Source organism: Hipposideros armiger, unplaced genomic scaffold, assembly GCF_001890085.2.
Source record: "Hipposideros armiger isolate ML-2016 unplaced genomic scaffold, ASM189008v1 scaffold_29, whole genome shotgun sequence".
Taxonomy (NCBI): Eukaryota; Metazoa; Chordata; class Mammalia; order Chiroptera; family Hipposideridae; genus Hipposideros; species Hipposideros armiger.
The window spans coordinates 5,652,833-5,675,811 of NW_017731379.1; the positions used below are offsets into that span (position 1 = coordinate 5,652,833).

At 40.1% G+C, this 22,979-nt stretch overlaps 1 protein-coding gene across 5 annotated transcripts in view; it reads left to right on the forward strand.

Annotated features, from left to right (window-relative positions):
- AATF (apoptosis antagonizing transcription factor) overlaps nt 1-22,979 on the forward strand; it is a 108,522-nt gene that overhangs the window by 2,447 nt on the left and 83,096 nt on the right. For all 5 annotated transcript variants that reach the window (XR_002123281.1, XM_019636783.1, XM_019636782.1 and 2 more), the window contains exons 3-4: nt 2,646-3,083; nt 3,571-3,708. Coding sequence is in view for 4 of the 5 variants with exons in the window: in XM_019636783.1 (XP_019492328.1) it covers nt 2,646-3,083; nt 3,571-3,708 (576 nt within the window). In the remaining variant the exon portion in view is untranslated. The remainder of the gene's footprint in view (nt 1-2,645; nt 3,084-3,570; nt 3,709-22,979) is intronic.

Consider the following 22,979-nt stretch of genomic DNA (forward strand, 5'->3'; position numbering starts at 1 on the left):
TTCAGCATCTTAGCTGCAGAGGGCAGTGTCACTGGCCCTCATATGTGGGATCCGAACCGGGGCCCTCTGGCATCCCAAGCGAGTTCTTAACCATTGCGCCACTCGGCCGGCCCCCAAGCCAGTTCTTAACCATTGCGCCACTCGGCCGGCCCACGTTGCCACACTTCTTATGTTTAGACTAATAGTTCATCCTAAAATGGAGTGAGATAAAAGACAATGCATATTGGATACTGAGAGGGCTATGTGTTGAGAAAACATTGCCTCTGATGAGCATGTTACTCATGGATTTTGACCCTTTTTCTTCAGTTTTTCAAGTCTTGCATTGGGTCACTGTATGATATTAATTTGTGAAACTTATTCTTTGCCGTCGTAAAATAACGTAATCCTTCCCTGTCCCCTAAAAGATGTTGGGAGGATGTGAGCTTATAGTTTAAAAGCAGAGTGGAAGAAGCAGCTGGATATGATGATTATTGAGTGGATGCCATATTTTTTCCTTTAGAGAGATCAGAGGTGCCATGTTGAGAATCCACAGATAATATAAGAGAAACTTTAATTCAGGTTGTGATATCCATGATTTAGTCTTTGATATAGCTCTAGGGGCTCCTGAGAAGCTCATTTCACATTCTTTGCCTAGAAACTGATAAAGAGACCAAAATGAGACTAATATTATAACATTTATTGAACTCTCACCCTGTGTCAGGCACTGTGGTAAGCACTTTAAGTTCTAAGAGCCCAGGACACAGTAAGTCCTTAAAAAAAAAGTTTATCACCATTCTTATTACATGTATCATCTCATTCAATTCACCCAATAGCCCTGTGAAATTGTGACTATTTATCCCATTTTGTAGATAAGGAGCTTGAGGGACAGATTGGTTAAGTAACTTGCTCAAGGTCAGACAGCTAGTAAGTTGAAGAGCCAGGACTCAAATAAGGCAGTCTAACTCCAAGATCTGTACTCTTAGTTAGTACTCTGTAGGAATGTTTCTTAATCTGAGAGATGGCATACATAAAGAGCTTAAAGGATTATTTCTGTTTATTTTTTTTTCACTTTGGTTTTGTATTTATATTTTTGATAGCCTTTTTTGTGTCTTGAGTTTATATATAGTTTTTGTTTTGTTTTAAAGATTTTTATTGGGGAATTGGGGGAAGGGGAACAGACAAGTTGCTGTTGTCCTTTTTTGTTCTTCAGTCTAGTTGTGGAGGACGTTGCTTCACTGGCCCAAGTTGGCACCATCATTGCACTCTTCCTGGGAGAGGCAGATCAGTTGCCGGCTTCTGGACGGCCGCTCAAGCTGGCTGCTGGCTACACACGGTAGCCCATGGCAACCCACTGCAGCAGGGGCTACAGCCTACGCCATTGCCTGCGACTCACAGCAGCCCAGCTCCAGGTTGAGCTGTTGTTCAGCATCTTAGCTGTAGAGGGCAGTGTCACTGGCCCTCACATGTTGGATCTGAACCGGGGCCCTCTGGCATCCCAAGCCAGCTCTTAACCAACGCGCCACTCGGCCAGCCCAATATATATAGTTTTTAAAAGAAGTACGGAAGGCCTATCAAGTTTTCATAAAATATTTTATTGGAGAAAGGTGTTGGTAACTGGCCCGTTTGGTAATTATGGTTGCTATCCATAGAATCTTTATGTTCTACCATGGAAGAGATCAGATAATAAGTAAAAACCCTAATCAGGTAATAACTTAAGCATAAGTAAAATTAGAAGCCTTAACTAATGTTCCATATAATGTAGGATAAAGTTCAGACTCCTTCCCATGGAAGATAAGACCCCTCCTGATATGGTCCCTGGGCAACTTGTAGTCTTATCTCCCACCATTCTGCACTCCAGTGTACTTTTGTGCTGCTGGACCTTTGCATATGCTATTTTCCCTTTTCTTTCCCCCTTTTCTGTCAGATGAGCTGTTACTTATGCTTAATAAGTAAAACTATAATGTCTTATATATGTGAAGCCATCCCTCACCTGTCCAGGAGAGTTAGGTGGCTTCTTTTCTATATACTGTACTAATGACGTTATAACATAATTATTGGTATACATTTCTACTACTGCCACGAGACTTTGAACCCTTCCCCACAGGTGTCACATTCTATTTGTCATTCCTTAGCTTTTATCTTTTCCTGGCTCATAATAGGTGCTTAATAAGTATTTAATAAATCGGGTATACTTGTGTGATAGAGATTGTACATTTGGGATAGTTAATGATAACCTATATTTTTTTAGATGCATGTTTGGGAAAACTGGTAATTCCCTCTCACCGGTTGAAATTTGATATGTTTCAGGGTCCAGACCAAAGACTACCTCTTCCTGATAGACTTGCTTAAATTCACTTGCCCCACAGTTAAAATTTTCCCCTCTTCTAGGTTATCAAAACTTTGTCAAAGCACTTTTAATTCTTCTCTGTATTACAGTTTTTATGGGCCTTTTCCACTAGAACCTTTTATTAGAATAGGATTCATGTTTTATTCATCTTTGCTTCTCCCTTAGCATTTTAGAAACAGTAGATACATAATAAATATTTATTGAATTAAGTACAATATATTTTTTTGATAGCTGCCATGGTCCTTCAGTTGAAATGAAAGCTATAGCCTGCTATTTGTCTCAAGGTGTAATTTCCATTTTTTCCTTCTTCCTTGTTTAGACAAGGAAATATCTGATGAGGAAGAGTTTGGAGATGGCAATTCAGAGGGACTGGGTCTGGAGGAATCAGATGAGGACGCCACGAGTGCTGCTGAGGAACAGGAGTGTGGTGGTGATGCGGACAGTAGTCTGGCCCAGAGGAAGGGGAGCAGAAGCTGCTCCGGGAAAACACCAGGCTTCAGTGTCCAGTACATCAGTGACTTTGAAAAATTTACTGAGGGAATGGATGAGCTTGGTAGCAGTGAGGAGGAGGAAGATGAAGATGAAGAGGAGGAGAGTGGCATGGAAGAAGGGGATGGTGAGGAAGACTTCGAGGTTGACAGTGAGGGAGACAAGGCTGAAGACAGGACCAGTGAAGATGATGGTGTGATGATGACCTTCTCCAGTGTCAAAGTTTCTGAGGAAGTGGAGAAAGGCAGAGCTGTGAAGAACCAGATAGGTTTGTACATGGTTTGCTGTTTGCTTATTTTTCAGTGTCTGCATTTGATGTCCTTTTTGTTTGTTTGTTTGTTGGTTGGTTTGTTTGTTTTTGGCTGTTCGCTCTCTCCTGTGTCCTTCCAATTAGTTTGTGACATGCCCCACTTACCTGGAGGCTTAAAGCCCCATTGTTCTATGCTTAGCCAGCCATTTCTACACTGAGCTGCTTAGCTGGTTCTGCTCTAGTACTTCCTGCAACTGTGGAAGATTGAAGAGAAGAGTGTTTTCGCCTCTCGTTGGGCTTTTTAGCATTCTCTCTCATGTAGCAAATATTTGCTTCCAAGAAAACGAATTTATTTTCTATAATAGAGAGTGTTTCCATGGCATGAAACTGTGATAAAGCTGTGCTGCTTAGAGACTGGTGTGGTTTCCTGTCCCTTTCCCCTTCCTCTAACTTGTATAGTGGAAGATTGTATTACTGAGGAAGGGAATTCTTTTTTCTTTCTCAGCACTGTGGGACCAACTCTTGGAAGCAAGGATCAAACTACAAAAAGCTCTGCTGACTACCAATCAGCTTCCTCAACCAGATGTCTTCCCTGTTTTCAAGGACAAAGGTGGCCCAGAATTTGCCAGCGCTGTAAAAAATAGTAAGAATACGTACTTATGCCATATTGAGATACTTAGAAATCCAGTGGGTACATTGGGATACACTGCAGTTGTATTTGCATCACCACATAGTTGAAGAAAAGAAGATGTGTTTTAGTGACAATATTGTATGAAATAGTAATTTTTAATTAGAAAAAAATAGCAATGGAACTCTTATCAAATGAAGATAACTGACTGAAATGGATTGGGTGCTTGAGTCATGTCTTTGATGCTTTTTTTCTTACCTGCCCCCTCCCCTCTCCTTGGCTTTCTGAGTTACTTTTAACGCTCAGAGAACAACACTCTTTGAAAATCCATTGGTACAGGACAAAAGGGAGAGAATGAATGACTAAACTCAGTTCACTTAAGGTGGTTGTATCACATGCTTAAAAGATGCCTTTATTGGGAGGTTTCTAGAACAACATGCTAAAATTATTCATATCTTCCTTGGGGTTGCATAGAATGAGGAAAGATGATGACTGTAGACAGAGGAAAAAGTTTTGGAATAGATTAGTGAGCTAAAAAGTCCATGAATTTTAGAAGAGAAAAGAAATTAATTTTAGAAATTATTGGGTTCCTAGTCCCTTCATTTTACAGATGAGAGAACTGTGGCCCAAAGAAAAGGAGTTGCCCAAAGCTACAGAGCTTTTTCATGCACGGCAGAGAGAAAACTCCAGCTTTTCTGCCTTATGATCTTGGAGTCTTGCTTCTGCACCACACTCCCTCCTATGTGCTGTGTGCCTGGGTGCCCAGTGGCACCAGAGGCCTGGGGCAGAGGGAAATTTGGGGGGAATGTACTCGGGTTGGAATTGCTATTCTTCGTTTACCTGCTGAGACTTAGTGTTTTCATTTGCTCTTTAAAACTTATATCATGGAGTAGAGTTGGAACAGACCCGAGGAGGATGTCTGATTTGGTGTCTGCCTTTAGGTAGAATCACCTTAAATCATTGAAAATAAATAATGTAGAATTTCTAGGGAAGGGGATTCTGTGAGCCTTTCATGTAGGAGAATACCTGGTTTAATTAGGAATTCCTAGTGTCCAGTCTTTAGATTATATGTCCTGCCACATTTGAAGTCTGTTTCCTATGTGAAAGGCCTGGTTAATCCTCAGGAACTGTCAAGATACTGTGAAGGTGGGCCTTTTATATTCCCTCCCCCAGCGTTTCCTCCTTCCTTCCTTAAATAAAGGCTATATTGTCAGTTTTCAAAATTTTTGAGATTTTTTTGGAGCACTTCTCTGCTATTTTTGATGCCCTAGTACCCTAATTTCTGGTATGCCTTGGAATGAGACCTAGACTGCGCTAGATGAAATGTTTGAAATGTTTCAGATAAGATTTTTTCCATTTTGTTACTCTTCTTGCTCAAGCCTTTCCTTTTTTTTTTTTTTTGAGTCATCTTAAAATATAGATATTTTAAGGGTTAGTGTGAGGTATAATGGACATGTTTTTATTCTTGGATACAGTTTAGTTTCTTTAGCTATTTTAATGTTATTTAACATTTTGCAGCAGTTCTGATCTTTTTAATTTGTCTTTATTTATTTATTTATTTATTTATTTATTTATTTATTTATTTTATTTAACCAATTGCCTCTTTGCCTCGTTGGTGAACTCCAATTAATCTGACAGGATGTTTATTAATCTGATAGGTGAGTTGTGGTGGAGGAGGGAAAAAAAATAAAGGAATGTTTGTTTGGTATCACATAATTTAAGATGGGAGAGTGGAGAGTTTTCTAATAACCAGAATTTCTGCGTGTCTAACAGGTAGTTAATTTTTGTTTGTTTCCAACATTCTTACGACAATATGCTATATACCGCCCTGTCTTGTAAAAAGAGTTTAAGAAAATTTCTTGGCTACATTACCTCCCTGTCTTAGTAAACAGAGTTTAAGAAAAATTTCTTGGCTGCAGTACTCTGATGAACAGTTTATAATGTGCTACATAGCTGGTATGGAACATATTCTGTATTTGTACTGACCCCAGAACAAACATTGGAACTTATTGTCTTTAACTAAATGTCTTTTCAGTTTGCTTGGTCTTACAGCAGTTAAAGTCAGACTGCCTGAGTTTAGATTCCATCTTAGACATGGATCAACCATGTGACCTTGGGCAAGTTACTTACCTTCACAATAAAATGGTGATAATATAGTTGTGAGGATTAAAGGACATCATCAATATAAAACATTAGCACAGTATCTGGCACACAGCACACGCAAATGGTAGGTATGAGTATTATCTTTGCCTGTTGAAAGAGGCATTTGGCAGTGTTCAGCCATGCGAGTGATGGTCATCATTATAATGAACCATCATCCCCTCTGTCTTCAGTGTTTTTTGACTTTTTATTAGTATTCACATTACTTATATCATTTAAATTAACCATTTGTTCTGGAAAGTAGGTAGTGTTATATTCTACTGTAATACCTATAATTCAGCTTTTGCCTCTTATGCGTATGGCCCAAGGAAAGGTGACCAGAGGTTTCCTTATTGTCAAACCTACCCACTGCCTCCCAAAGCAGTCAACCTTTCTTTGAAATATTTCCCTTTGGCTTTGATGACACTGCATATGTTATTTCGGTTCTCTTGCCTTTCTGATTTCATCTCAGACTCTTCTTAATGTCATTTTCATTGCATTTAGGATCCTGTTCTCAGGTGGTGTTTTCTTGATATATTCTCTCCTTGGCATTGTCATTTACTCTCATAGTCCTAATAGTAGCCTCTAAAACAGCAGACTTCTAGCTATTTTTTAGTCATAGTAAACTTCTGAGCAACGTGCCTTTGTACCTTCAGTACCCTAACCTCTCCTTTTCAGAAACAGAACAAATATCTCCTTCCTTCCCCAGCACACACATGAACTTAGTCCCCAATCACTTTGGTGTTATAATTCTTTTTTTTTTTTTTTTTAATTTTGTTGGGGAACAATGTGTTTTTCCAGGATCCATCAGCTCCAAGTCAAGCAGCTGTCTTCAATCTAGTGGCCCATGCGGGAATCGAACTGACACTCTTGGTGTTATGAGACTGCGCTCTAACCACCTGAGCTAACCAGCCGCCCCAATAATTCTTTTTTTTTAAAGATTTTATTGGGGAATTGGGGGAGGGGAACAGACAAGTTGCTGTCCTTTTGTTCTTCAGTCTAGTTGTAGAGGACGTTGTTTCACTGGCCCATGTTGGTATTATCATTGTGCTCGTTGATGCAGTTGCTCGTTGGCCATTGGATGGCCGCTCACAGCGGCTCATGCCGGCTGCCGGCCGCTCACAGTGGCTTACGGCAGTCCACTACAACTGGGTCTGCAACCTACGCCATTGCCGTTGACTCACGGCAGCCCAGCTCCAGGCGGAGCTGTTGTTCACCATCTTAACTGTAGAGGGTGCAACACAGCGTCATAGGCCCTCATGTGGTATCCCTACCGGGGCCCTGCTGCTCAGAGCTGGCATCCCAAACCAACTCTTTTTTTAAAAAAGATTTTATTGGGGAATTGGGGGAGGGGAACACTGTTGGGGAATCGGGGAAGGGGAACAGACAAGTTGCTGTGTTTTTTGTTCTTCAGTCTAGTTGTGGAGGACGTTGCTTCACTGGCCCATGTTGGTATTATCATTGAGCTCTTCCTGGTTGAGGCAGTCACTTGCCGGCTATTGGACGGCTGCTCCCAGAGGCTCACAGCAGCTCAGAAAGCTCACGGCCAGCTGCCTGCCAGCCCCACTGCAGCCTACGCCATTGCTGGCGACACAGCAGCCTAGTCCCAGGTTGAGCTGTTGTTCACCATCTTAGCTGTAGAGGGCGCAGCGTCACTGGCTCTCATGTGGGATACGAACTGGGGCCCTGCTGCTCTGAGCTGGTGTCCCAAGCCAGCTCTTAACTAACGTGCCACTCGGCTAGGCCCCAAGCCAACACTTAACCAACACTCCACTCGACCCAGTAATTATAATTCTTGAACGGTGCAGTAATTTCAAAGACATTTTTTGATATTTTAGTAGCTGCATAAATAGTAAGTCTTGAAGTAACCTTAGCAAAATTAAGGAATTTGCTATGCACAAAACCATTTCTCTAAAGAGGTTAGCTTTTTCTCTGATTTTCTTTGAAAAAGCTCTACAGTATTAGGAAGCAGGTCTTTTATGTTGGTGGCAATGATTATAAGGAAGAAGGCAAGTTACATAGGAAAAAGCATGAGTGATTTAAAACTTTTCCTTATGGAATATATCAAACCTGTATAAAAGTAGAGAAAATCGTACAATGAACTCATATAACATTACCAGCTAAGCAGTCATCAACTCAAGCCAATCTTATTTCACCTATGCTTATACTAACTCTTCCCTTACTTCTGGATTATTTTGAAGCAAATACAAGATATCATGCAATTTTATCAGTAAATCAGCATGTATCTAAAAGAAAAGGATTTAAAAAAGATCACTACCTTTATCTCACATAAAAACATGGTGATTTCTTAATAAGCATAACTGATTGGAAGGGGGAATTGAGAGAGCATTTCTGTAGCAGGTACTCTGTACTATCTTTTTTAGAGTTTGCTCTGTAGTTTCGTTTTTTTATAGTGAAAAATTTTTATATTTAGAATTAGCCAGCTGGACTCAGTTTAGATGATCCCAATATTGTTGGCAACATCCAAAGCACCATAGTCAGGAGCCAGTTGAACATATGCCTTCTTCTCCATCAGGCCTGATCAGGGTGTTGACCTCAGCCAGGTCAGTGTCATAGAGCTTCTTCACAGCCTGTTTCATCTGGTGCTTGTTGGTCTTGACATCCACAATGAACACAAGTGTATTGTTGTTTTCTATCTTCTTCATGGCTGACTCTGTAGTTGGGGGGACTTGATGATGGCGCGTAGTGGTCAAGCTTGTTTCTCCTGGGGGCGCTTTTCCCAGGATATGTGGGCTGCCTTCAGAGTTGCAATGTTTTGGGCCTTTGGAAGGTGAGTGATGTGGGGATCCTTTTTCTTGTGGCTGTGGACGCCTTTCAGCACTGCTTTCTTTGCCTTCAAAGGCTTTGGCTTGGGGGCAGGGGGGGGCAGGAGCTTCCTTCTTTGCTTTTGGCGCCATCTTTGTGGAAAGCTGCTCTATAGCTTTAAATGAAGTGATTAAACGAAAGCCACACTTCAGCCATAATAAGCTGACCTTTTAGTGAAATGCATGTTATTAATGTATTTAATGAGATGCATTACAAACTGCAGTGAACACCATGTTTCATTACAAGTCCAAAATGCAATATCATTAAAGACCTTTAATAGAAACAATGGTTGACATTTTGATATTTCCCATAAGCAAAAAAAATCCAAGAACTCAGTATAATGTAATATAAATATACAGGAAGTGTTGGAATTTTTTACCTGCCTAACAGTGTAAAAACAAATTCCACTATTAATAAATTACATTTGGTTTGCCACCCGTTGTCTTCCTCCTTCTAGTTCATATTTATTTACTCTCATCTCTCTGTGGCCCTTCCTCTGACCCCTCAACTATTTTGACTTGAATAGACTAAAACATTTAATGCTAATTTGACCAGAGCACTAATAGATACTTTAAAGAATAACTTTTAAAATTTTGAGTAAATCATGGACAATCACAGAATCTTGATAATGTTTCTGCTTTGTTTTTGCATTTTATTTATTTTTAAGTAGGCAGTACATTGACATGGCTTAAAATTCAAAAGACAGTAATGACTACATAGAGAAAAATCCTCCTTCCCACTCCTGTACCTCTGCTACCTAGTACTCTATCCCAGAGGCAACCAATATTATCAGCGAAATCCCCCCTTTAATTACTTAGTTGCCTGAGGTGACAAATCCATGAACATTTATTTCAGTGTTCTCTCAATTAACACTTTATGGGTTCATGGCAGAGTTCTCATAAATGATCTGTAGAACCCTGAAATATTCTTAATTACTTGGAATAGGTTTAAGTATTGCTTGGGATGAGGCACTTGCAAGCTTCTCCGAGTCGTGTTGTGTAGGATTAAGGACCCTTATTACCATAGACTTCATCTAGCCAAGATGATGTAAGATTGATCTTTTTGTTTCAGCCAATGGCTATCATTTTTAAAAATAGCTACGCTGTTCTAATTATAAAATTATGTCATGCTTACTTAAAAAATTCAGGAAATACATAAAAGCATAAAGAAGAAAATAAGGATTACCTGTACTCTTACTGCCCAGAGGTAACCGTAGTTGTCATTTTGATGAATATCCTTTCAGACCTTTTTTTGTGCGCGCGTATGCGTGCGCGCGCGCGCGCACACACACACACACACACACACACACACACACACCTTTTTAAAACAGAAATGGAATCTTATAAATATGTACTATATTATAAGCTTTTTTTAACTTAATGTATCATTTCATGTCAGTATATTTAGATGTACATCAGCATTTTCAGTGGCTACAGAATATTCCATTTTATAGACTTGCTACAATTTGTTTAATCTGTATTGAAGGATGCTGAGGTTTATTCTAGTTTTTCACTTTTATAAAGCGTGCTTTGATAAACGTATATACATATATGTGCAATTTGTCTAAGAGTACATTGTCCAGTAGAAATATAATGCAAGCCACATATGTAATTTTAAATAGTCTAGTAATCACATTAAAAAAATAGAGGTAAAATTAATTTTTGTAGTATTTTATTTAACCCAATATATCAAAAAATTCATCATAATTTTAAGCTGTAGTCAATCTACAAATATTGAAATATTTTATGTATATTTTTTCATGTTAAGTATTTGAAATTCAATGTGTATTCCACATTTACAGCACATCTCAAAGTTTTTTTGTTTTGTTTGTTTTTTAAGATTTTTATTGGGGAATTGGGGGAATGGGAACAGCGCTGGGGAATTGGGGGAAGGGAAACAGACAAGTTGCTGTCTTTTTGTTCTTCAGTCTAGTTGTGGAGGACGTTGCTTCACTGGCCCAAGTTGGCACCATCATTGCGCTCTTCCTGGGCGAGGCACATCAGTCACCTGCATCTGGACGGCCGCTCACTGCGGCTGCTGGCCGCTCACGCTGGCTACTGGCCGCTCACGCTGGCTGCTGGCTACATACGGTAGCCCATGGTAACCCAGTGCCACAGGGGCTGCAGCCTATGCCGTCGCCGGCGACTCAGGGCAGCCCAGCTCCAGGTCGAGCTGTTGTTCAGCATCTTAGCTGTAGAGGGCAGTGTCACTGGCCCTCATATGTGGGATCCGAACCGGGGCCCTCTGGCGTACCAAACCAGTTCTTAACCATCGCACCACTTGGCCGGCCCCTCAAAGTTTTTTTTTGTTTTTTTTTTTTTTTGTTTTGTGTGTGTTTTTTTTTGTTTTGTTTTGTTTTAGCTGAGCCATCCTGCCACCTGTTGGCAGCTCAGCGGCAGCTCAGCTCGGGCCGTGAATCAAACCGGGGACCCTGTTGCTCAGAGCTTAAACTCTTGAGCGAGCCCTTAACCAACTGAGCCATTTGGCCGGCCCTCTACAGCACATCTCAATTTGGACTAATCCCATTTTGAGTGCTCAGTTGCCACATGTGGCTAGTGGATACTATATTGGACAACACAGACCTACATCCCCTGGAAATGCAGTTGCTAAGGACAAAGGGATTGTATGGTATTTTTTTTTTTTTAAGGCTTTTGGAATGTATTGTGAAATTGGCCCTAGAAGAATTATAACATTTGAAATTCTCGTCTGTAACAGTTACTTTCCTACACTCCTGCCACCACAGAGTATTACTGATCTATTATTTTTCCTAAACTGTAGGTGGGAAATGAAGACAATCATTTCTTGATAACTTTCTGTTTGATATTTACATAATACTTGTTGATTTAGCATTGAAATAGATGCTGTGTTTTGTCTGTTTATTAGAGAATGAGTTCTGTCTAGGAAGACTTTTGGTTCCTATGGAACTACTACTTAATTTGTCCAGCCTGCTTAATTAGACCTTTATATTAGGTAGGGAGTCAAGTTGGATCACAAGCGCAAGTACTTTCCAAAGTAACCAAGTAGTGGAACTGGGAGAAGAGTGTCAGAATCGTCTGCAGTGATTCCGCTGACCCTGAAAAGATGAACCCTGGATGGGTCATGGAGCTGTGGAAGCTTCAAAACTACTGAAACCAGTCTAGTCAGAAAATTTGTTTTGTTTTGGGTTTGTTAGGCATTAGGGTTGTCTTCAGTTCTAGAAACAATCCTTAATAGTGATGAGTTACATAAGCCAGCAACCCTGGTTTGTAGGCGTTCCACAGTAGGATCACTCTATTATTCACGATGAAGTTGTACACATCACTATATTTTGGAGCCTCTTTATATGCTCATTTAATTAACTCACCTTTAACTATGTGCCTGGCTAAAAGAAAAAGAGGGCAAGACAAACAGCTTAAATAGTGCCAGTAATTCTTGTCCTTTTATTCAGTGAGCGAGTACCGTGGAGTAAGCATGAGATAGCAGGCGTAATCTGTTGTTGCCTGTTATTCTTTGTTTCTGGATACCTTTCATCAGATATAGACTATGAATCTAGTGCTTAAAGTTACAGCATGCAAAAAATAAAAAATAAAAAAAGTTAACAGCGTGCAGTCTTTGTACAGCATGGTCCCTAAACAGAATCATCTGTTTAATTGATGAAGTAGCTGTATGCGTGTTTGAGGGGAGAAACTGGCTATTTTGAACTTGTGAAGAGACAGCATGGTGCTGAACGTTACGGGCAGTTTTAGGGATTTTTTAAAAGTAGTTTCGTTAGAACTTGGTTTTTGCTTTATGGTCAAACTTTGGACTTTAGAACCTAACCGCTGTATAAGATGCCACTCTATTTTATTGTTGTTTATGTCTTAAAACTTCTTAAATTTATTAGAATCATACATGAATATGATAAATAGTGCAAAAGTATTCAGGAGGACAAGAGTCCTTTGCTTTACATTATCTCATTCTATTTCTGTTTTACTTCTATAATTTTATATCATTTGTTTCTATCTCTTTTTTTTTTAAAGATTTTTATTGGGGAATTGGGGGGATGGGAACAGTGCTGGGGAACTGGGGGAAGGGGAACAGACAAGTTGCTGTCCTTTTGTTCTTCAGTCTAGTTGTGGAGGACGTTGCTTCACTGGCCCAAGTTGGCACCATCATTGCGCTCTTCCCAGGCGAGGCAGATCAGTCGCCGGCTTCTGGACAGCCACTCACAGCGGCTGCTGGCTGCTCACGCTGGCTGCTGGCTACACACGGTAGCCCATAACAACCCACCTGCTGACACCAGGGACTCACGGCAGCCAAGCTCCAGGTCGAGCTGTTGTTCAGCATCTTAGCTGTAGAGGACAGTGTTACTACCCTCATATGTGGGATCCAAACCGGGGCCCTCTGGCATCCCAAGCCAGCTCTTAACCAACGTGCCACTCGGCCGGCCCTCTATCTCTTTCTTGATTTATTTATTTTCTGATATGAAAGATGAGAATGCTCCTGACAGGTTAACTAAGATGAGGATTGAGAATTGAACATTTAATTTTTTTTTTTTTAAGACTTTATTGGGGAATTGGGGGAGGGAACGGCATTGGGGAATCAGAGAAGGGGAACAGACAAGTTGCTGTCCTTTTGTTCTTCAGTCTAGTGGAGGACGTCGCTTCACTGGCCCATGTTGGTATTGTGATCATTATGCTCTTCCTGGCTGAGGCGGATCGGTCACTGGCCATTGGATGGCTGCTCTCTGCAGCTCATGCTGGCTGCCACCCGCTCACGGTAGCTTATTGCAGCCCACTACAGCCCCACTGCAGCCTACGCTGTTGCCGGTGTCCCATGTCGAGATGTTGTTCACCATCTTAGCTGTAGAGGGCGCAGCGTCACTGGCCCATGTGGGATCCGAACCAGTGACCCTGCTGCCCAGATCTCGCGCTCCCAAGCCAGCTCTTAACCAATGAGCCACTCGGCTGGCCCTGTTAATTTAACAACATGGTGATCATCTGTGACCATGAGTAATTTTGGTGGAGTGGGAGAAAACAGGTTCATGAGAGAATGGGAAAAAGGGATTTTTAAGACAGTGAGTATAGATAGCTGTTTCTAGGGATATTCCTTTAAAGGGGAACAGAGAAATGGGACATTAGATGGAGAAGGATGTGGATTCAGGAGAGCTGTTTTGTTTGTTTTTGAAATGAGATAAATAACAGCATGCTTGTATGTTCTTAAGGACCCACAGAGGGGAAAATTGATGATGCAGGAGAGGGGATATCTGCTGTATCACTGTCCTTGAGTAGTAAGTGGAGATGGGACTAGTGCACAAGAATGGTGACCTTCGAAAGCAGTGTGGACAGTTTCACTGTAGTGACAGGTAGGAAGATAGTATATAAATAGTATACACAGATAGGTAGGAGTCTGTGAAAATTCTCTTTTGATTGTTCTGTTTTCTTTGCAATAGAAACCAAGACCATAAATTGCTAATGAGGAATAGGGGAGGAGGTAGTAGAAATTTTGAGGATAAGATAGGAAATAGTTATTTCATCTTTCCACTACAGTTTTACGTTCTGCCCTGCAACCACAACATGGATTTCAGTGCTTTATCCATATGTTGACCCTAGGAGTTGAAAACCAATAAACTGTATTTACAATGTTATTACCATGTAAATAAGGTACAATACCAGGGCAGGGGAAATTACTTTTTCTTTCCTGTGTGTTAAAGAGTTCACGGCTCCTAGGCCACTCAAAGGAAATGTTCGTAATTTAGTTCACAGTGCTAGTTTGTAGTTCAAGTAGATCTTTTATTACCCACCATCGGTTGCTGTATTTTAGTTTGCTTCAGATTTGGACTCTTTATTAATATCATTTTTTTCCTTAGGTCTCTAATTTCCTTTTTTTTTTTTTTTTGCCCTCTTGTAGCTCAGTTTTATCACTTCAGTCTTTTTCTCCCAAATTTTAAATTATGCCATTTCTTCTGTTTTATTTTTCCAGCTTGAACTGGCTGTTCTCTGGGACTCGTGTACAGCTCTATTCCTGGGACTTCCCTTTCATTGCTCTTCTAGGATGGAGCTACTCTTTTCCAGCTCTGGTCTTCCTGTATCTCAGTTTATTTTGTCAGTTTGTTGCCAAACATGCATAGAGTAAATTATCTGAGTTCTTGTAGACTTAAAAAATAGTCTGCTCTCATTCTTCATTGATAAAGTCTTGATTGTATATACATTTCTAGGTTGAAAATTACTTTCCCTCTGAATTTGAAAATACCACCCTGTATTAGTTTCCTATGGTTACTGCAACAAATCACCAGAAGCTTAGTACACAAAAGGCACAACTTTGTCATCTTACAGTTCTGGCAGTTAGATGTCCAGGGTGTCAGCAGGGCTGTGCTCCTTCAGGAGGCTCTAAGGAAGCATCTGCCTTTTGTGTCCTTGTCTTTTCTAGCTTCTAGAGGCTGCCTGCATTCCTTGGATCATGGCTCTCTCCCATCTTCAAAACCAGCAATCCCATCGCTCCAGCCTTTTATTTTCTGACTGACCCTACTGCCTGCCTCTTACATGGGCCTCATGATTGTATTGGGCTCACTGGGCTAATTCAGTATAATCTTCCCACCTCAGATCCTTAACTTAATCACATCTGCAAAATTCTGCCATGTAAGGAAACATTCACAGGTTCTGGGGATTAGGATGTGGGCATCTTTGGGGGACCATTATTCAGCCTACCTACCACATGCCCTGTTGTCTTTTATCATCTGAGTGTTGTCAACGAGAAGAGAGTTGGTGGTTGGAGTCTCATTCCTTTGTAGGTGGCTTGTTTTTGCTCTCTGGAAATGTTTGGAATCTTCTTTTTATTCTTGGTTTTCCGAAATTGCCTGAAGAGCTGTCTAGGTATGGGTCCTTTTTCATTCATTATGCTGAGTACTTACTGGGCCCTTTTAGTCTGAAGATGGGTTGTTCAGTTTTGGGAAAATCTAGTATTTCTTTGATAATTTCCTTGCCTCCGTTTCTCTGATCTCTTTTAGATACTAAACCTGGATTAGTGTTGTGTCTCTTATCTGTTTGTTCTCCAACATTTTCCATCTCTTCGTGGTTTTCCACGTCTGTGTTCTGAAAGACTTCGATTTTATTTCCAGTTCTTCATTTTTTTAAATCATATTTTTAATCTCTAAGAAGTCTTTTGTTTTCTAAATGTTCCTTTTCTATATAATTAATATACTTAGAGTATATTGTCTACATAAAGCTTTTTGCTTTTGTTTTCACTTTACTTCCTAGAATTATTCCTATCTCCACCATCTTTTCTATTTACTTTTGACTTTTTTCCTCTCTTTTAAATTTTTATCTAAATTATACATGTATATAATTTAAAGAGTCAAATAATTCTACAAAGCTTGTTATGAAAACCAGATTTTGCTGAGTATACACATTACCCCCTTGCCATAACCAATTCTGAAGCAACAATTATATTTTCAATTATTTTGTTGTATATTTTGGGGAGCCATGGGATTTACCTTTATATCTCTAATTAACATGTTTTGTTTCCACTTGATTTTTCAGTTTTAGGCATTATTTATTGACTCTTCATTATGAAAATGAGGATTTAGCTCTTGCTCCTGCTACACTCATACACTCTTTCTGTCCTTTCATGGTTATATTGTAATTTGGTTAGATCAATAGTCAGTGTTTACATTATTATGTCTATGTAAACACTGTTCAGAGCTGAGCCATGTAATATATATATACTAGGATTATTTTTTCTTTCTCACATACCATTTTGTTTTCTGGAGTTAATGTTACATTTTTGTTTATTTTGTTTTCTATGCAGTAATTGAAGCTTATACTTTTCTCAAGTTGTCTAAATCACCCCTTAAGATATTCAGTTGCATCAGATATTCTGCTAATTTATCTTCCTAAAGTTTCCCCAGAGCTTTTTGACCTGCTCTAATCTGGGCTCTTCACCTTCTCCTGTGCCCAGCTATCATGCTGGGATCTCCTAGGGATTGATTACCTTAGCTTCTCCCTTTTTTGGATCTCCTATTCCAGGATCTTTCTAGGCTTATTCCCTTATTTTGGTCAAGTACATTCTCTAGTGGCTTGCTGAGAAAGGGTATGTAAGAGGTAAACTTTTTTAGACCTTGAATGTCTAAAAATATCCTTATTCTATCATCACAATGATACTCATCACAATTGACGATTTGTGTTAATAGAATCCTGTAGAATATTCCATTGCCTTCCACCTTCCAAAATTGCTATTGATAAGTCAGAAGCCATTCTGATTCCTGATCTTACTGTTTTTTTCCTCACTTTTGGAAGCTGGAGACATCTCTTTGTCTGAAGAATTCTGAAATTTCATGATGCTGCCTACCCCTTGGTGTAAATGTATTTTCATCCATTACTTGCGGGGTCTTTTCAATATGGAAACTCCTGTCTTTCAGCCCTGGGAAATTTTCTTGAAATTATTTTGTTAGTGGTTTCCTTCCCTCTGTTTTCTCTCTTTCTGGAAGGCTTGTCATCTGGTGTTAGACTGTTCTTTGGTTTTCTTTTTTTTAAATTTCCCAGTTACCTCTCTTCTTTTCTCTCTGTCTTTTTGGTTTTACATTCTAAAACATTTCCTTAGCTTTATTTTCAAACCCTTCTATTGAGTATTTTTCTTTTATTATATTTTAATTTTATTTCTCTGGAATATACCTGATACATAAGTTCTTAAGGGTTCTTCCTGCGTAGTCTGTTTTCTCTATGCTTCTTTTCTTTTGTTTTAATCCCTGTATAACATGTTAGATTTTTTTCTTAGATATTTGGTGATCCTGTTGTCTCTGTTGACTTTTAAAAGTAGGGTGCCCAAAAGTTGATTAGTAGAAGCCTTGTATGTTTACATGGGCTCTTTGTTTGTGGTTTCCATTATAAAGTATATCTGAGCTATATGGGGAAACCACCAGTATCAGTATTGTTACATCTTTGCTCTTCATGGGATTATGGTTGCTAGAGGACTTCCAGTCTCCTGCCTGGCTGCCAGCATCCCAGGAGGTGGATAGTTTGGGAAATCAGCATTTAATCTGTGAATTTCAATTTATTCCCCTGTATTTAATGTTACGCCCTTGCCTTCAACTGTGTCCGGTGCCGCCCTGTCCAGACACCCTATGTTTGTTTAACTCTCTTCAAAGGATAAACCTCTCAACTTCTGAGTAAGAAAGAGGACCTGGTGTGTTGACTGTAGCCCTGCCTTCCTCTCCTCTTCTAGAGGTGTCTAGCACTGCTAGCTCCTGAATCTTCTAGGGTTCTCTACTTGGACTGTGAAGTGGATTGCTTCTCATTCTTCTTCACAGCAGAGTCAACTTGCTCAGATTTACTAAGTCAGTTATTTGTTCATCTGCTTAAAAAAAAACTGGTTTATTGAGGTTTAATTGACATACAATACATTGCATATAGGTCCCATTCCCCCCCCCTCCCTTTTTAAACAACATCACTAGAAACACTTGTCTATACTCACTATCTGAAATCCCTTTTTCCCATTCTCTCATGAACCCATTCCAGTTAAGCCTGTATTTCTGCCATTCCACCAAAACTGCTCATCAAGGTCACCGATGAGTACCATGTTGCTAAATAAAATGGTCAATTCTTTTTTTTTATTTTTTTATTTATTAGGAAAGAATTTTATTTTTTTTAGATGTTTTTATTGGGGAATTGGGGGATGGGAACAGCGTTGGGGAATTTAGGGGAGGGGAACAGACAAGTTGCTGTCCTTTTGTTCTTCAGTCTACTTGTGGAAGACGTTGCGTCACTGGCCCAAGTTGGCACCATCATTGCGCTCTTCCTGGGCGAGGCAGATCAGTCGCCGGCTTCTGGAAGGCCGCTCACATCGGCTTCTGGCCGCTCACACTGGCTGCTGGCTACACACAGTAGCTCATGGCAACCCACTACAGCAGGGGCTGCAGCCCACACCGTCACCGGCGACTCAACGGCAGCCCAGCTCCAGGTTGAGCTGTTGCTCAGCATCTTAGCTGTAGAGGGCAGTGTCACTGGCCCTCATATGTGGGATCGGAACCTGGGCCCTCTGGCGTCCCAAGCCAGCTCTTAACCAATGCGCCACTCGGCAGGCCCTAAAATGTTCAATTCTTAGTCCCAGGGTGGCCGGTTAGCTCAGTTGGTTAGAGCGCAGTGCTCATAACAAGAGTGCTGGTTCGATTCCCACATGGGCCACTGAGATGCGCCCTCCACAACTAGATTGAATCAGCGACTTTACCTGGAGCTGATGGGCCCTGGAAAAACATACTGTTACCCAATAAAAAAAAATAAAATTCTTAGTCCTTATCTCACTTTACCTGTCAGCAGCATTTGTACAATTTGACATGTGCATACACCCATGCAAGCATCACCACAATTAAGATAATATATTTCTTATCTTCAGAAGTTTTCTCAGCCCGTTTGTAATCTTTAATTCCTGCCCCTTCTTGTCCCTAAGCAACCACTAATCTGTTTTCTGTCATTATAGATTAATTTGTATTTTCTAGAAATTTATATGAATGGAATCATAGTTTGTATTCTTTTTCACTCAGTGTAATTAATTATTCATGTTTTTGCATGTGTCAATAGTTCATTGCCTATTATTGCTGAGTAGTGTTACATTATATTGGTATAACACAATTTGTTTTGTTTTCAGTTTTTGGCTATTACAAATTAAGCTGCCATGAACATTTGTGTAGTCAGTACCCCCTTATCTTTGGGGGATACATCTCAGGACCCGCAGTGGATGCGTGAAACTGTGGATAGTACCCTAATTAACTTCTTCAACTCTGCTGGAAATATGGCAGCAGTTTCTTCATTGGCAGATGCAGCCTCTCCAGTAGTTTTTATATTTTTCAGTCCAAACCTGTTCCTGAAGCAGCGTAACCATCCCTTACTTGTAGTAAATGGCTTGGCGTCACTTGTTTCAGGGGACCCCTCGCTGAAGTCTTCCTGTAGGCTCAATGCTTTCTGGAGCAACATGTTGCTGTCAGTCAGAACACATTTCCTGTTCATGTCTTCCACTCACACACCTAATGCCTTTTTCATCTTAACTAAGCATTTATCATGCGCTGTGGCTATAACTTTCGCAGTTTGAGGTGCAAAAGCTAAACTGGCACTAATTTCTTTTTCTTTACAATTTCATGGATAGAAGATTCGTTCTTACCATATGTCTTAGCAACCTCAGCATGCATTTTCTTTTCTTTCCTTCTAAGTGGAGAACTTTCACCTTTTTATTTAAAGGAAACACTTAATAGCTTCTTTTTGGAATATCTGAATTGCCACCATCACTACTCCTGTACTTTGGGACTATTATTAAGTAAAATAAGGGTTACTTGAGTACAAGCACTGTGATATCATGACAGTCGATCTGATAACCGAGACACCTACTAAGTGACTAATGGGCTGGTTGCAGATACATATAGCGTGGATATGCTAGACAAAGGATGATTCATGTCCCTGGTAGGAGTGGGATAGTAAGAGATTTCATCATGCTACTCAGAATGTCACGTAAGTTAAAACTTAGGAATTTTTTATTTCTGGAAGTTTTCATTTAATATTTTCGGACCCCAGTTGACTGCTGGTAACTGACATTGTAGGAAGCGAAACTGCAGATAAGGGGGACTACTGTACATGTTTATAGACATATACTTTCACTTCTCCTGAATAAGAATGGATTGGCCGGGGCACACAGTAAGTATATGTTTTAACTTTTCAAGAAACTGCCAAGCTGTTTTCCAAAGTGGTTTTAACCGTTTTACAATCCCACCAGCAGTTCCAGTTGCTTCACATCCTTATAAATACTTGATATGGTCAGTTTTTTGTCTTTCTTTTTGGGGAGTTGGGGAAGAGAACAATGTTGGGGAGTTGTGGAAGGGGAACATTGTGTTTTTCCAGGACCCATCAGCTCCAAGTTAAGTTGTTGTCCTTCAGTCTTAGTTGTGGAGGGTGCAGGCTTAGCTCCAAGTCCAGTTGCTGCTTTCAGTCTAGTTGCGGGGTAGGGAGGCTCAACCCACAGTCCCATGAGGGAGTCAAACCAGCAACCTTGTTGTTGTTTTTTTTTTTTTTTAATTTCATGTAATATTTTAATGATTGATAGGTACTTTAAATTTACATGTCACCTGTGTAAATGGCCTTAAGTAATTTTTTGTTATCCTAAATGAAAAAAAAAAAGGTAATTTGACATATCAATGTGAATGCAATGCAAGCATACCATTTATAGTTTATTAAACTAAATGGACACTAATCATTATATTTATTTATTTATTTATTATTATTTTTTTTGTTTTTTTATTGTTAGTTTCAGGTGTACAGAACAATGCGATAGTTACCCTTTTCACCCTCACAAAGTAACAACCCCCCTCCCCCCATCTATTGCCCTCAACCTTGTTGTTAAGAGCATGCACTCTCACCAACTAAGCCATCCTGCCACCCATTGGCAGGTCATCGACAGCTCAGCTCTGGCGCAGCTCACTAGCCCATGTGGGAATCGAACTGACGACCCTGTGTCTCAGAGCTCGCACTCTTAACCAGCTGTGCCACCCTGCCAGCCCTGTCATTCTTTTTAATTTTAGACATTCTCAATTGGCTTTTTAGCTTACCAAACTGAGTTGCTGTCATTTGTCTCATACTTTGTCCTTCCTTTGTGGATTTATTCATTTTAAAAGTTTAATCAGTGGACTAAAATAGAGTTCAGAAGTAGACTCTTACAAATATGGGTAATTGACTTTTTACAAATGTGCAAAGTCAGCTCAGTGGGGAAAGGATAGTTTTTTCAACAAATGGTGCTAGAACAATAGTACATTCATTTGCAAAACAATGAACTACAACCTATAACTCAACTTTACACAAAAATTGACACAAAATAGATCATTGACTTACATATAAAACATAAAACTATGTTTTTGTGAAGAACATATGGGAGAAAAATCTTCATGACCTTGGGTTAGGCAAAGAGTTCTTAGATATGACATCAAAAGCATAATCCTTAAAAGAACAAATTGATGATGGGGCTAAATCAGAATTAAAACCTTTTGCTCTGTGAAAGACATGATAAATAGAATGAAAAGACAAGCTACAGACCAAGAGAAAATATTTGCCAGTCACATAGCCAATGAAAGACTTGTGTCCAGAAAATATAAAGAACTCTCAAAACCCAACAATAAAAAATATCTATTAAAGAAAAAAAAGGGGCAAAAGATTTGAACAGAGCAGAGACTTCACCAAGGAAGATGTATGATGGGAAATAAGCACATGAAAAGAGGTTCAGGGTCTGCCGAGCGGCGCGTTGGTTAAGAGCTGGCTTGGGATGCCAGTTCTGAGCAGCAGGACCCCGGTTCAGATCCCACATGAGGGCCAGTGATGCTGCACCCCTTACAGCTAAGATGGTGAACAACTCGACGTGGAGCTGGGCTGCCATGAGTCGCCAGCGACAGCATAGGCTGCAGTGGGGCTGGCTGGCAGGTGGCGTGAGCTTTTGTGAGCTGCCGTGATTGTGAGCTGCCGTGAGCAGCCGTCCAAGGGCCTGCGAGCGACTGTCTCACCCAGGAAGAGCGCAATGATAATACCAACATGGGCCAGTGAAGCGCCATCCTCCATAACTAGAGAGAACAAAAGGATAGCAACTTGTCTGTTTCCCTTCCCTGATTCCTCAACGCTGTTCCTCTCCCCCAATTTCCCAATAAAATCTTTAAAAAAAAAGAGGTTTAACATGATCATTAGTGTTGAAGGAAATGCAAATTAATGAGATGCTATTACATACATATTAGAAGAACTTACTTGTACATCCAGTGTCAGTGAAAATGCAAGACAGCACAGCCGCCTTGGAAAACAGTTTAGCATTTTTTTATAGAAAAACATGTTTGCCAGGTGATGCAGCAGTCCTAGTCTTCGATATTTACCCTAGAGAAATGAAAACATATGTGCACACAGAGACTTGACCTGAATGTTTATAGCAACTTTACTCATTATCACCCAAAACAGGAAACAGCCTAAATATCCTTTAGTAGGCAAATAAACAAATTCTGGTCCATTACTCAGCAATAAGAAGGAACAAACTAATGATAAACTCAAAACTATGGATGAATGTTAAAGGTATGTCAGTGAAAGACGCCAGTCTCAAAAGATTATGTACTTTAAAATTCCAAGTAGATGACATCCTGGAAAAGATAAAAAAGGATGGAGAGCAGATCAGTGGCTGGCAGAGGTTAGGTGCGGGGGAAGGGTTTGACTACAAAGGGGCAGCCCTGCTTTCTTCTTTTTTTAAAATTATGTTTTATTGTGAAATACACATTTCTTAGAATTAGTTTCAGGTGTACAACACAGCGCAATAGTTATACTTTTTACCCCTCCAGGTGCCGCCCCATTTCCTCCCCCAATATA